Here is a 13,498-nt window from a genome sequence, read left to right on the forward strand (position 1 = left end):
ACAATCATGAGCCTCCTCCATAGAGTCCCAGAATTTCCCATCATCCCAAAGGAGGCCCTGTCCTCCTGACGCCTGTCCTTGAGGTTGTTTCCTGCTGTCTCCAGGTTTGGAGTTTCCTGTTACAGAGTCCCACTGTGAGCTTGTCTGGGGCATGCTGGCTTATGGATGACCCTGTGCAGGTAAGCTTTACCTCTGGTGCCACCATCCTTTGTCACACTGGCTGGACAGAAACATGGCCCCGGGGGTGGGGGATTGGGCTGAGCAAGTTTGTGGTGGCTGTTAGGACAGCAGGCGGGCTATGGGGTTGCTGGGTGACCTGGATGACAGATGTGACAGATTTTAAAAAGATGAAAGGGTTGGAGGTGCAGAGGAACATCACTGTCACCAGGGAAAGCTAGGTGGCCTTGCCCTACATTGTCATCAGACTCAGGTGTCCTCAATTGGCATGTTGCAGATTAGAGTACAAGGCCCAGCAGCAGGGAGCCAGCACTGCCCTCGTGGAACCTGGGGACTCCCAGCCTGCCCAGTATCCACTGCAGGGGCCCCCTGACCTAAGAGCCTGACCGTGGGCTGCTTACGCTGGATAGGGCTTGTGGAAGGCCCTATCTGAAGGCCACCCTCAGTGGGACAGGGACAGAGAACAGGGATGGGAGCTCCTTCTATGGTGGTGGCATCTCAGACCTGTGTGCCTGTCACAGGTTGGTGGCCTATAACAGGAGGAGCCTCCTGTATGACAACTTTTATCTTCCAGCCCACAGATGCTAGGGTCCTCAGTCCCTACCTATGCTAGAGAAACGAACAAACTGGGTCCTCTGGAGAGGGTGGTTCAGGTTACTATGGTTGGCCTCTAATGAGAACCCAGAACCTTCACTGCAGGAGGCTGCCCCCATATAAGTCCATGTGACAGGGTGGCTGGGTGGTCCTTGTGGGATAAGGACAAGAGACACCACTCCAGCCCTGAGTGCTGTCTAGGCTGGGGAACAAGACCCTGATCTGAGGTAGGGTGGCCAAGCTCAGCCACTGGGCTGTATCCACAGACTGACTCGCTCACTGGGCTACACACCCCAGCTCACCCGTCAGTTTCTTGGAGACTCCGACTGCAGGGGTACAGTTCAGGTGTCCAAGATCTAGGCACCAAGCACAGAGAGGCTGCCAACTGCTCTCTCAAAGTTGGAGCCTGTGTCCCTGCCACACAAGGACACTGAGGCCCAAAGCAGGTTTCCATGGGCCTGGGCAACAGGCACCCTCAGAGCTGTGGCACACAGTGACAAGTCAGAGTTCACAAGTTCCTACCATCAGTTTATTGAAGGAAAGTAACTTCCTGGTGGGCTGCTGACCCTCAGTGTGGGGAGGCTGGGCAGCCCTGTGGGCAGGAGCAGTCCAGACCCTGGCCTGTAATGGCCTTAGGGACACAAGGTGGGCATAGCCAGATGTGTTTCCAGAAACTTCCTCCAGCACCCAACACGGCTCCCAGCTCCTTGGTGCCAAGCAGGGCCTTGTCCTATGATAAGGAGGCAGGGAGGTGATTGTGTCCAGGTGGCCTCTCAGTTGGGTCACTGCTCATCAGCTTTCAGTGTGGGACTTCCTGCCAGGCAGCGCAGGGACAAGTGAGTTCAAGGTCCACAGGGGCTCCCTGCACTGAGACCTGGAAGCAGGCGGCCTTGGGAAGGTGGACGGCTGCCTCCTACAGGCCTGGCCCCCACCTGGTCCAGGCAAGGCTGAAGGCAGTCTGCAGCCCAGACTTGGGCAGGGCACCTGCGACAGGCAGGAAGGGAAGCTGTTAGCAGCCCGGCTAGGGGATGGGCTGACATCCCACCCTGGCCTGCAGCACCTGTGCTACACACGCTCTGGCTCCGGCTCTTCCTCCTCTTCTTCCTCCTCCTCTTCCTCCTCTGCACAGGCCTTGTCCAGTGGTGCCTCCCCGTCGCGGGCGAGCTCCTCCACATGAGCTAGCATGTCGGCCATCAGTGCCTCCTCCAGGCGCTTCCGCACCTGCTGTACCAGCTCCTCCTGCTTCCTAGGAGAACACACTCTGACAGGGCACACAGGGACCAGTCCACAAGCGCGTCACCACAGCCCCTTTCAGAAACTCCATACAGCTTCTCTGTCACCTTGGGTGACCATGGTCTCCTTACATTCTGACTTTTTACATGCAAGCTATGGGAAGGCAGAGTAAGACCAGCTACGGGCCGTGCACACATAGCAAGGAGAGCCTCCACCGTGCATCTAGAACCTAATTCTGGGTCCTGTTCTGTCCCCATCTGGCCTGATCACCAAGTCTGACAAGGGAAACCCAGGCTAGCCCGGAGGGTCCAGACTGCAGCTCAGAGGTAGTTTTAGCTGCCTTCTTCCTGGTCCACCATCCCCCTCCTCCTGAGGGCTGCCACTCATTCAGTTTGGCCCCGCCCAGCTTCTGCTCTGTGTGAAGCTCCCCCAGGCCTGTGGAAGCCATGCTTTCTCACTGCTATTTCCCCACCCCAGCATTTCCACGCGTGCCTATCCGGCATCTAAATTGCCTTCACTCACAGACCACTCCTGAGGGGCCGGGTAGTTGCTGGCATGCCCTACATTCTTGTGCTAACTGTGGAGATATTGGGGTGGGGGCAGAGCTGCCAGTTACCTGATGTCGTCATCTGTCACCATGAAGGCTTTGCACAGTGGCTGCGCAGTGTTCAGCCACACACCGGGGTTCTTCTCCACGGCTGCTGAGAGCTGGCCTGTAATGGGCAGGGTGCTGGTGTGTAGAGCACTCGCAATGGCTGACAGCAGCGTCTCATCTGTACAGCCGGGGCCCACTCCTGTGGAGTATGAGAGTGGGCAGGGTCAGAGGAACCCTCGGGCCTAGGGCTCTACCTGGAAGTTATGACCCCATCCCAGGCAAGTCTTCGTCAGCCAGAAGATAAGGAGCCAATCCAGAGACCCACCTGTGCCTGGCATGGTGGCACAAGCTTGTAACTGTGGAGACAACTAGCATGAGAATGGTCACTAGTGCCATACATCCTACTACAGGACCTGGAAGTGCTTTCCAGAACCAGGCCAGAGGGCTCACAACTCCCTGTAAGTCTACTTGCAGGGTACTTGTTACCCCTGGCCTCTACTGGCACCTGTATGCACAGGGTAAAAATAAACTCACACTGGTGCACTGCAGTGATTTGAGCGCACACACACGCACACATACGCACACGCACACATAAGCACACTTTTTTTTTTTTTTTTTTTTTTGGGTTTTTACGAGACAGGGTTTCTCTGTATAGCCCTGGCTGTCCTGGAGCTCACTTTGTAGACCAGGCTGGCCTCGAACTCAGAAATCCGCCTGCCTCTGCCTCCCGAGTGCTGGGATTAAAGGCGTGCGCCACCACGCCCGGCATAAGCACACTTTTTAAAAGAGAGGCCCCAGTCAGGGCATCCACCCACTTTACCAAATCCAGAGGCAGCCACCACGCACCCCTGCTCACCCTGCAGGCCCTTGGGCAAATCCATGGTCCTGACCAGTTCTTCTGCAATGTCAAAGGCACTCAATCCACTCAGCTTCTTCTCCCAGAAAAGCTGTAGGGCAGAAGTGCAAGGTCACAGGAAGGGAAGGTGTAGGGGCCCTGCCCTGTGACCCCTCCCACCCAGCAACAGCCCCCAGGGTCCAGAGGATGTTTACAAGTATGTCAGAAAAACAAAAAAGCGGGAGTTTTGTTGATTTAAAAAACAAAACAAGGGGGGGTGGGTATGGGGGACTTTTGGGATAGCATTGAAAATGTAAACGAGGAAAGTACCTAATAAAAAAATAAATTAAAACAAAAAACAAAACAAAAAGCAGAGGTTAAAATCTGCAATTCATGACTCTCCTGCCTCAGAGGTAAGTGCAGGGCCCTCTATTTTCTAAAAGTAAATTCTTCACAAGAAAAGATATATATTTTAATCTTTGTAGGGATGTAGCACCGGGACAACACTGGTCTATGCTATGCAAGGCAATGGTTTCTTCCACCCTTAAATCGTGAGATTTAGTATGAAGATGAGGCCTCTTTGACACCTGGAAACTGCCCAGGGGCTCACCTGCCTCGGCTGATCCACTGCCTTCTGCGGGTCGCTCTTGACCTTGTTGCTGGGGTGGTTGGTGATCTTGGTCACCGGTTGCTTGAAGATGGACGCAGTCTGCCGTACAGGCAGCGCAGTGTTCAGGTCAGGCTTGCCCTGGGGGGAGAAGACTCTGCAGCGGGCCGCTCCGACCGGGGTCCATGGAGGGTTGGAGGGGCCAGGGAGGTGCTTAGCCAGAGCCTGAATGGTGGCGGGTGGGCGATCAGGCACGGAGATCTCCCACCCACCAAACCAAATGCGCGCCATGCTTCTGCCAGCAGAAGTACTGACTCGATGGCGATAGATGCTAACCCAGAGGGCCCGCCCCTACCCTGACATCATCACCCTCACCTTGACCTGGTTGGAAGAATCATAGCGCACACGCTGGCGGCTCTTATTCATCTTGTTCATCAACATCTTTCCGGTGCGGAAGTCGAAGGTACTGAGGTCCATGGATCCGCCCAGGTAACGTGCCAGTTGTGGCTTGCTGCGGAACTTCTTCCCGCTGGGGCTGCGGACGGGAGGTTGGTCAGCCCGAGCAGGACCCATCTCCTACCCACCACCACTGTTCTCCATGCCTGTTTTCACCAGGTCATTAGGAAGGCAAGTGGGAAGAGCAGCCCTAGCAGCCAAGCCTTGAGCTAGGTGGCTACAGTTCATCTGGGAAGCCTAAGGAGGCCCTATGAGGGATGGGGGCCTGTACCTCTCGGCTACCTGGGCCAGAAACCAGTTCGTGCTTTCCAGGGATCACTTATCTGTTGGGCTATAGGGCTGCATCTATTTAGTTTGGAGGACACATTTCATGTTATCCCACACTGGTCTCAAAATTCACTAGCCAAGAATTGCCCATCTTCCTTCAAGCTCCTGCATGGCCACCACCAAGTGTTGCTAGAGGTAGGACTCAAAGCTTCACGGCTGCCTGCCTGACAGCACTTATCAACTGAGTGAGACCATGGTTCATGTACTTCAGGCTAGCCTTCAACTTGTCATAGTCAATGTTACCATAACCTCCCAAGTGTGGGAAGGCATGTGAGTACAAACATGTTCTACTTATAGGCTATGGGGAGTCTCAGGAGTCGATGCATGGGAGGTGGCATAGGTCTGATAACTCCTCAAGCAGCTCCAGCCACATTCTAGGCCATCTGAAAACTGGATCACACCACCCTATGCTGAACATTCAGACCCAAAAAATGGGGGCAGCCTGTGTGGTCCCAGATGGCCAGTAAGGAGTTCTGCCCTGTCATGGAGTATTACTCAACCAGGAAAAGGAGAAAGGCTCTGATATATTAAAACTCAAGAGACCTTGAAGATACTCAGAAATTCAGCGAGGTGTAAAAGGCCACGTTATGTGTGGGACTGCATGGATAGGGAACGCCCCAGAACATGAAGTAGATTTGAGGGGGCTGAGGTGAAATGTCCTGGCATTAGTGGTTAGAGTTGGAACCACCTGGACCCACGACTGGGACTGGCAGCTGCTCAGAGGTGGGGAGATATGGGCAGTGCATGTCCCAGGTGCCTCAGATTCCCTAATGTGAGAATCACATAGAAAACAGCTGGCCAGCTGGGCAGTTGTTTAATCACTCGGGAGGCAGAGGCAGGCGGATTTCTGAGTTCGAGGCCAGCCTGGTCTAAAGAGTGAGTTCCAGGACAGCCAGGGCTAAACAGAGAAACCCTATCTCAACAAAAAAAAAAAACAAACCAAACCAAATAAACAAAAAACAGCTGGCCAAGGCTTGGGGTGTTGCTGGTCTGCGGCCCAGAAGTCTGCTCCCTGCTCTCCTCAACAGCTGAGATGGGGCACTAGGATGAGGCACTGCAGCCCACACTGCCTTCCAGGGCCCCGAGCCCACATGCTGTCCCAAGCTTCCGCATGGACCCCTACTGGACACCTGACTGAGACTGGCAGCTGCTCAGGGAGTGGGGAGAGCATGCGGCAGTGAAGGCAAAGGTCCCCCCTCCCCCAACCATCTTTTGTTAATCAGGCTGGTCTCAAACTGTAGCTGAGGATGACCGAATTCCTGGTCATCCTGTCCCCACCGACTCAATGCTCTGGTGACAGGCACAGGGAAACCTGGTTCATGTGGCTGGGACTGGGCTGAGCGCTAGGCCCGAGCTCTACTTACTAAGCCCCAGCCAGAGCCCCTGGGCCTCCTTTTAAAAGATAAATATTCTAAAATCCAATCTGACAGGGCCTCCATCTGTTGGAACACGGTAAAACCCCTCCACCTCCTAACAAGTGACTCTGGCATGCAGGTTGATCACCCTAACAAAACCCTATTAAACAGGAACAATGGCATATGTCCTTTTTGCAGCAAAAGCTGAGGAAGGAGGAGCCACAAGTTCCAGGCCAGCCTGGGCTACACAGCAAGACCAATAAAAAGGTAAAACCAACCCAAGCCGCAAGGCTGTTGGCTGCTGGGGTGGGGACAGCACTTCTGTGCAGGGCCTAAGGAGCTCGGCTCTGTAGGTCTGTGTGCACACAGGAGTGTGCCCAACAGCTTGCTGAGTGGGACAGCTTGAGCTGCCCTCATCCAGGGATAGGCCCACAGTACACCCAGGGCTGACATCCTAGCTCTCCAGCCCTAAGTGTTTCCAAGGTGTGTGGGAGGAGTCCGTGAGGAAGAGACTGTCTACACAAATGCGTTGGAAAGCACTGGTAGCTATTCTGGGGCATGAATGTGAGCTAGCAGCTGTGGGGGATGAGACAAGTGGGACAGGTACAGCTTGGGGACAAGGTGTCTTTGGATCATCTCTCAGAGGTGTTGGCCCCATCGCAAGTAAGGGAGAAGGGGAGGAAGTCCCATGCACACAGGGCACCATTTGCATGTAGCCCTACTGGGGAAAACCCTACCTACTGCAGACCTATTAGAAGCAACAACCCCATCCCTCTTTGCAGCCTGAAAGGAACCAGAGTTAGTCCTGGCTTCCAACCTTACTGCCCAAATCCACGACTCCATAAGACCAAAGGGCCAGGCAGTTCAATTCATAATGCACCACCCAATCCCGGGTGCAGTGAAGTAGGGACAACTACAATCAGCTAAAAAGGTATATGCTCCGGTCGTAGGGCAGCATGCATGCGGCCCAGGATTCTATTCACACCACTGGGGATAGAACTGGGGAAGATGAACAGCAGGTGTAGGTTGCCTGGCTATAATTCAGATAGACAGCTTTCACTGCCCTGATTAAGGGGTTGCAAATATGGTCTATGTAGATGCTGCCTCAAAAAAAAAAAAAAAAAAGCTGGAGAGTTGGCTCAGCGGCTAGGAGGTCATGAGTTCAATTCCTAGCAACCACATGGTGGCTCACAACCTTCTATGGGGGGATCTGATGCTCTCTCTTCAAGCAGGCATATATGCAGCAGAGCACTCACGCATTAAATAAATAAAAATTTTAAAATATTTTTTTAAAGAGCAGACTTATTCATAAAAAAGTCTTGCACACAAAAACCACATTCACAGAAGTCAGAAGCCACTGTGATGTTACATTTGGGGCCACGGCTCAAGAAGAGCAAGGGCTTTGGAAAAGCCAAAAAATGGGGGACATTTTGCTGAACAAGAAGCCAAGCCCAAATTTATGCAGGTGAGGGGATCAGGCCACCTGGGGCAGTTCCCTTGCTTCCCGAAACCATGATAAAGTCCCCGCGAGGGTCAAAGGGTCAGCCCAGCCCCCTCCCACCCCGCTTCCCAGCGGCGTCTGGTCAAGGCCCGGGCGCCCCTCGCACAGCGCGCACGGTCCCCGATTCCGTGGAGGACAAAAGCCCGCGCCACAGGCGGGCTAAAAGCCACGAGGCTGCAGCCTCAGCTGCAGGCGGCGCGCACGCGTACTGGGCTAGCGAGAGCCCAGCGTGGCGCACGCGCGCTGACAGTGGCGCTGGGTGGCGCGGATCACCAAAAGGCAAGGCGCTGGGTTTAACGCATGCGCGCTGAGGCGAGCCAAGACCGGCGCGTGCGCACTGACCAGAGCTGGCACGTAGGACGCACGCTCGGACGCACGTCGCCCGGCCCAGACCGCGGCCCGCAGTCGGGGCGCCCAGGCCGCCGCAGAGGCCGCTGGGAGGCGCCCGTTGGGGCCCTGCGCGGCAGGCGCGCTCATTCACCTATAGTAAAAGACATCCCTGTGGCCGGCCGACAGCCCCGACCTCCTGGGCACTTCTTCCCTTTCCCAGCCCTGCGGGAGCGCCGGGCACTCCCACCTCTTCCGCTCCATTGCGCCCCGGCTTCTCCGCCCGCCGTGGCCGATGCCGCCGCCGCTTCTGCAAGTCGCGACCCCCAGGCTCGTCGCCGACTCGGCTCCCTCCGCCGCCGCCACTCGCCGCAGCTGTTCTGTCCCACGGGCCTCCGCCCTCCGCCCCCAACCGGGCGCGCGCCGGCTTCGCCACCCGCTCGGCCCCCTCCCCGCGCTTCACAGCCCCCGCTAGGGGGGCCGCTCCGCCCACCCGCCCGCGCGTGGGGCTCGTCTGCGCAGGCGTGGAGTCGGCCCCGCCCCTCCGCGCTCGCAGGACCTGTCTGACTGCCGTCCGGACTTTCTGCGCAGCCGCGGCCCCGACCCAGCCTTCGCTTGCTTGCAAGACCCGCCCCAAGGCTGTGAGGCCAATCAGATCACTTCGGCTCCTCGGCTTAAAAAGCACAGTTGGCTACGTCCCGCCTTGAGGGAGACGCCCACAGGGCATGGAGACCAATCAGCGCTCAGAACCTGGTTCTGTGCCTAGCTTCTCATATAAATCCGCTTTGAGACAAGGACAGCCAATCAGCGTGGCCGGGGTGGGACATCCATTGCGTTTGCGCTCTAGACTCCGGAAGCACAGTGTGTGCTGAACCTGGTCTGTACCAAGCTAGAGCAGTTTCGGCCGAGCTGCTGTCCTGGTCCTGGGGTCGCGCTCGGCTGCACCTGCGCAGTGTGCGTTTGTCAGGGACCCGCCTGGGCTTTGTGAAAAAGAACGAATACAACTCGGGGCCTTCGACGCAGTCCTGCTTCCCTCTGCGTTTCGTTCTGGGCTGTTCCAGCCTCAGCCTCTATTACACTACTGCGAGGACAGAAGTGCACCACCACTCCCAGCTTCACCCAGGACTATTAAAGAAGTTTGTTCTTTGCAGCAGTACTGAAAATAGAAAGCAGAACCTTATACGTGGTAGGCTTTCTGTCGTTAGGCTGCACCCTATCCTGAGTTTGATGGCTCACGAACCTAGTTAGAATATTCCTGGCCAGCCTGGGCTGCACAGCAATACCCTAAAACCAGGCCAGGAATAGTGGCACGTGCTTGCCATCTCAGCACTGGGATAGTGGAGGTAGAGGAAGGAGGATCAATCACTTCAAGACCAGCCTGGAGTTTACTAGATCCAGCATCAGAAGGAAGAACAAAACCAAAAATTGGTATCAGCGTTTCTAAGTTAGTGAATGGAGTCACTCTCACCATCGCCCCTTGTCTACCGCAGCCCTGAGGATGGAGCTGGGGGTCACTTACTCCTGCTTGGTACCGTCGGCTGCTTTGCCATTCAGGCCCAGCCAGACTTAGCCAGGGAACATGCCTGAAGGCCAACTACCTTCTCACCCAGGCTCCCATTATACAGTACCTGGAAGACCTCTCTTTGAAAGGGGACCCTTCCTGACAAGGAGAGCTGCCAAGGGATCATGAGGTGAAATCACAACACATTTAAAGATCTTTGTCTTGCCTGCAATTTTTGGAGCTCAGGAACTGTATTTTATGAGCTAGGATTTGGGTCCCCAGATCAGGAGGAGAGATCAGATCACAGTGAAGAAGGTCAGGGAGACACGGAGGCTGGGATTAGTGTTTTGTATTTTTGAGTCAGACAGAGTCTGACTTTGTAGCTTTCCCTGGCCTTGAACTCATAGAGATCCTTCTGCCCCCTGCTTCCCAGGTGCTGGGATTAAGCCAGCCACTGGCATGCCAGGCTTGGTGTCTGACAGATTTTTGCACATGAGAATGGCAGCAGAAAATTGACACTGGGGTTCTCATTTCTCTATCTTTGAGTTTTAAAAACCTGTGCCTCTTACCATCCAGAACCGTGTAACTTCCCCAGCCAGGGTCTCTCTCAGCTAGTAGCTCACTGCTTTATCTAGGATGGCAGGAAGGGAGGTCTCCGACAAGCAGCCTCCGGGAAGGAGTTCATGATCTCATGTATGTTTGCCAAGCTGGTTACTCAACTGTCTTTCTCCCTCCATCTTTTTTATTTTTAAACCAATAAGGGGTTTTAAGTGGCCCGGGGTGTCCTGAACCTTGCTATGTAGCTGGGGTGACAGTTATGAGGCGCTGGAGATGGACCAAGAGCCTTGTACACCCTAAAGGAGCTCCATCCCTAGCCGTTTCTGATCTTGACAACTTCCCTGAGTTAATCTTGCTGTGTGAATAGGTCAGAGCTTGCGCTCAGGTATGATGGTGTGGTGGTTTAAATATGGTTGGTCCAAGGAGTGGCACTATTAGGAACTGTGGCCTTGTTGGAGAGTGTCACTGGAGGGGTGGGCTTTGAGAGACCCTCAACCTAGCTGCCTGGAAATCAGTCTTCTCCAAGCTGACTTCTGATCAAGATGTAGAACTCTCAGCTCCTTCTCGGGCACCACAACTGCCTGGATGCTGCCATGTGACCTTGATGATAATGGATTGAACCTCTGAACCTGTAAGCCAGCTCCAATTAAATGTTGTCCTTTTAAGAGTTGCCTTGGTCATGGTGTCTCTTCACAGCAGTGGAAACCCTAATCAGCTAGATGGCAAGAGTTGTACTCAGCTGTGCGTGTCCCAGGCTATCCCACTCCTGACCCTGCCTCAGCCTTCCAAGTATGAAGACAGGGTTGTCCACCCTCAAGTCACAGGCTCCACTCACTAAGTGGCTCCAGCAGCCCTCACTTCACTTTCTCCCACTTCAGCATCTTGAGGAGCTGGAATGTCAGGCTTGCACCCCAGGCCTAGGGGCTTTGTTTTGTTCTGTAAAGAGTTATGCTTATGTAAAGAGACAGCTTATATGTCTGTCTGTTCATCATGTGTGCCTGATGCCCATGAAGGCCACAAGAGGATATGGGACTGACTGGAGACACTTAAGTGTCAGGAATCGAACCTGGGTCCTTGAAAGAACAAGAGTTCATAACCCTTGAAATATGAAATATCTCTAACCTCTTTTTTTTTTTTTGGTTTTTCAAAACAGGGTTTCTCTGTATAGCCCTGGCTGTAGACTAGGCTGGCCTTGAACTCAGAAATCCACCTGCCTCTGCCTCCCGAGTGCTGGGATTAAAGGCGTGCGCCACCACGCCCGGCTCTCTAAGCTCTGCTGTGTTGTTACTGTTTTTGTTTTGACACCAGGTCTTCAGTAGCCTAGGCTGGTGACCTGGATGGAGCTCTTGGTCTTCTTGACACCCAGAGCGCTGGGAAGAGAAGTATGCAGGGTTTTTTTTTGTTTGTTTGTTTTGTTTTTGTTTTTGTTTTGTTTTTTTCAAGACTGGTTTTCTCTGTGTAGCCCTGGCTGTCCTGGAACTCAACTCTATAGACCAGGCTGGCCTCAAACTCAGAAATCCACCTGCCTCTGCCTCCCAAGTGCTGGGATTAAAGGCGTGCGCCACCACGCCCGGCTGCGCAGGATTTCTTAAGACAAGAAATCACTTAGTGCACACTGTCTGGAAATCTGACCGTATTGGGTTATGAAGCACTGAGATGTATGTTCTGGGTTGGTGACAGCAGTTTTACCAAAAGGCTGTGGCTGTGGCTCATCTGGCACAGCTCTTACTTAGCATACAAGAATGCCCAGGGGCCATCCTCGGCTCCATTAACACCAGGCATGGCAGTAGATAGCTGCAACCCTAGCACTTGAGAGACGGGGGCAGGAGGATGAGAAGTCTAAGGTCAGACTTAGCTATATAGTGAGTGTAAGGCCAGCCTGGGCTATATAAGACCTTGTCTTAGAAACAAACAAAACCAGGAAGGAAGTAGCCCTGCTCTAGCTGGGTATGGTGGCCAATAGGGGCCGTGAATACTAATTTAAAAGCATTAAAGCTGGGAATGAGAGCTGAGAGAACACAATGTGCAGTTTCCACCCAGAAAACACTTGAATGTAGGAAGGGTTTCTGCTTGCCATTAAAGACTCTCCCAGACATGCAAGTGCTGGGGGCTGAGACAGCATTTCCCTTGAGCTCGGAAAGCCTTGAGGAAGATGAGGAGGAAGGAGCCAGGCGTCCAAGGCGTAAGAACAAAGTTTAATGCTGCACCCATCAAGGCAGCCCTAGTGTCTGTCAGCGCGGAAGCTCCCTGAGTGGTGCAGACCTCTCCAGTGTCCGGCTTCCTCGGTGTCCTCCACAGGACTACACTGTGTCTGAGGCCTCAGCACATGGTACCTGGGGGAGGGGACAAAGGGTGAGTAAGCTAAGCACACTGAACGAGCTCGGGCAGCCCAGGGCCTCTGAGCTCTGGGAGTGATGCCAGCAGTGTCACACTACAAAGCCCTTGTCTATAAGCTGGAGTGAGAGGGTAGGTAGGAAATGAGTTCCATCCACCCCACAGCAGACATGCAAAAAGTCAGGAGGCTCACTGGCTAGTCTACCCAATCCAGGACCTCCAGGTTCAGCAAGAGACTGTATGGATGGATCTGGAGAGGTGACCTGGCTCCAGTTCCCAGCAACTACACACAGCAGCTCATAACCACCAGACTTCAGGTCAGATGCCCCCATGTGGCCTCTGTGAGCACTGCAGGTACAGCCCCCAAAGACACACACAAACATGAACCTTAAAACACAAAGTGGACAAGCTAGAGAGATGGCCAGTAAGAGCCTGCTGTGAAAGGACCAGGAACTGAGTTCAAATCTCCAGTACTACATCAAAGCCAAGCATGGCTATATATACCTATAGTCCCAGCACTTTGGGGACAAGGCAGCAAGAGACAGGCAGACCCTGGGAAGGTACTGGCTAGCCAGGACCAAGCCAAAGTGGCATATTTCTGGTTCAGTGAGAGACCTTGATTAAAGGTGATAGATAGTAGAGATAGAGGAAGGCTCCCATCTCGGTCTCTGGCCTCCCTATGTGTGCATGTGCACATACATACTTGCACATACACACATATACACAAGTCAGGTGGTCTAAATAGGACTATACTCTGGGCAACAAGCTACCAACATTAGCAAAATAGCCAGTTTGGTGTGGTTTGATGGGGACACAGTGTTGCATGCCCTTAGCATGCAATGTATCCCAAGAGACCTGTGGCAAGGGACAAAAGGAATTCCTACTCAAGGTCCAGGCCACCCCAGAACCCCCAATCCATAGAAGTCGGGCCAACACTCAGACTCACCATCAAGGCCTGTGGTGGGGGAGGGGCTGCCTAATCGTCCTTCTTAAACTTGCCGTTGATGTAAGGCACCCAGTCCAGGATCAGCCGCCAGTCCGTGGCCCACACCAGTCCCACGGCACCCACAGTGCCCCACATGCCGGCTGTGGGAATCC

At 54.1% G+C, this 13,498-nt stretch overlaps 2 protein-coding genes across 7 annotated transcripts in view; both read right to left on the minus strand.

Annotated features, from left to right (window-relative positions):
* Nucleotides 1–1,278: 1,278 nt before the first annotated feature.
* Nucleotides 1,279–8,565, minus strand: Mbd3 (methyl-CpG binding domain protein 3). Of its 6 annotated transcripts, none has more exons than XM_021174090.1 (7): nucleotides 8,258–8,565; nucleotides 4,417–4,576; nucleotides 4,045–4,182; nucleotides 3,456–3,546; nucleotides 2,621–2,798; nucleotides 1,832–2,017; nucleotides 1,279–1,755 (listed from the first exon to the last, which is right to left on the minus strand). In XM_021174090.1, the coding sequence occupies exons 1-6, from the start codon at nucleotides 8,269–8,271 to the stop codon at nucleotides 1,837–1,839; spliced, it is 762 nt and encodes a 253-aa protein (XP_021029749.1). In that variant the 5' UTR covers nucleotides 8,272–8,565; the 3' UTR covers nucleotides 1,279–1,755; nucleotides 1,832–1,836. The 6 variants fall into 6 exon arrangements, with proteins under 6 accessions (XP_021029749.1, XP_021029748.1, XP_029338728.1 ...); XM_021174089.1 differs by having other exon boundaries at nucleotides 8,162–8,565; XM_029482868.1 differs by having other exon boundaries at nucleotides 4,045–4,266; nucleotides 8,162–8,375.
* Nucleotides 8,566–12,240: 3,675 nt separating this feature from the next.
* LOC110303676 (cytochrome b-c1 complex subunit 10) overlaps nucleotides 12,241–13,498 on the minus strand; it is a 4,806-nt gene continuing 3,548 nt past the window's right edge. Inside the window, exons 2-3 of the mRNA XM_021174850.2 lie at nucleotides 13,347–13,498; nucleotides 12,241–12,399 (exon numbers count right to left, since the gene is read on the minus strand). Coding sequence (XP_021030509.1) covers nucleotides 13,377–13,498 — 122 coding nt within the window. The 3' untranslated portion in view covers nucleotides 12,241–12,399; nucleotides 13,347–13,376. The remainder of the gene's footprint in view (nucleotides 12,400–13,346) is intronic.

This window comes from Mus caroli, chromosome 10 (assembly GCF_900094665.2).
Source record: "Mus caroli chromosome 10, CAROLI_EIJ_v1.1, whole genome shotgun sequence".
Lineage (NCBI taxonomy): Eukaryota > Metazoa > Chordata > Mammalia > Rodentia > Muridae > Mus > Mus caroli.

Coding starts and splice junctions, on each gene's coding strand:
- Mbd3 (XM_029482868.1), bottom strand. CDS start 8,271: ATGGAGCGGAAGAGGTGGGAGTGCCCGGCGCTCCCGCAGGGCTGGGAA. Junction 3,547..4,044: donor CAGTGGATCAGCCGAGGCAG/GTGAGCCCCTGG, acceptor TCTGCCCTACAG/CTTTTCTGGGAGAAGAAGCT. Junction 2,018..2,620: donor GTGACAGATGACGACATCAG/GTAACTGGCAGC, acceptor GTGTTCTCCTAG/GAAGCAGGAGGAGCTGGTAC.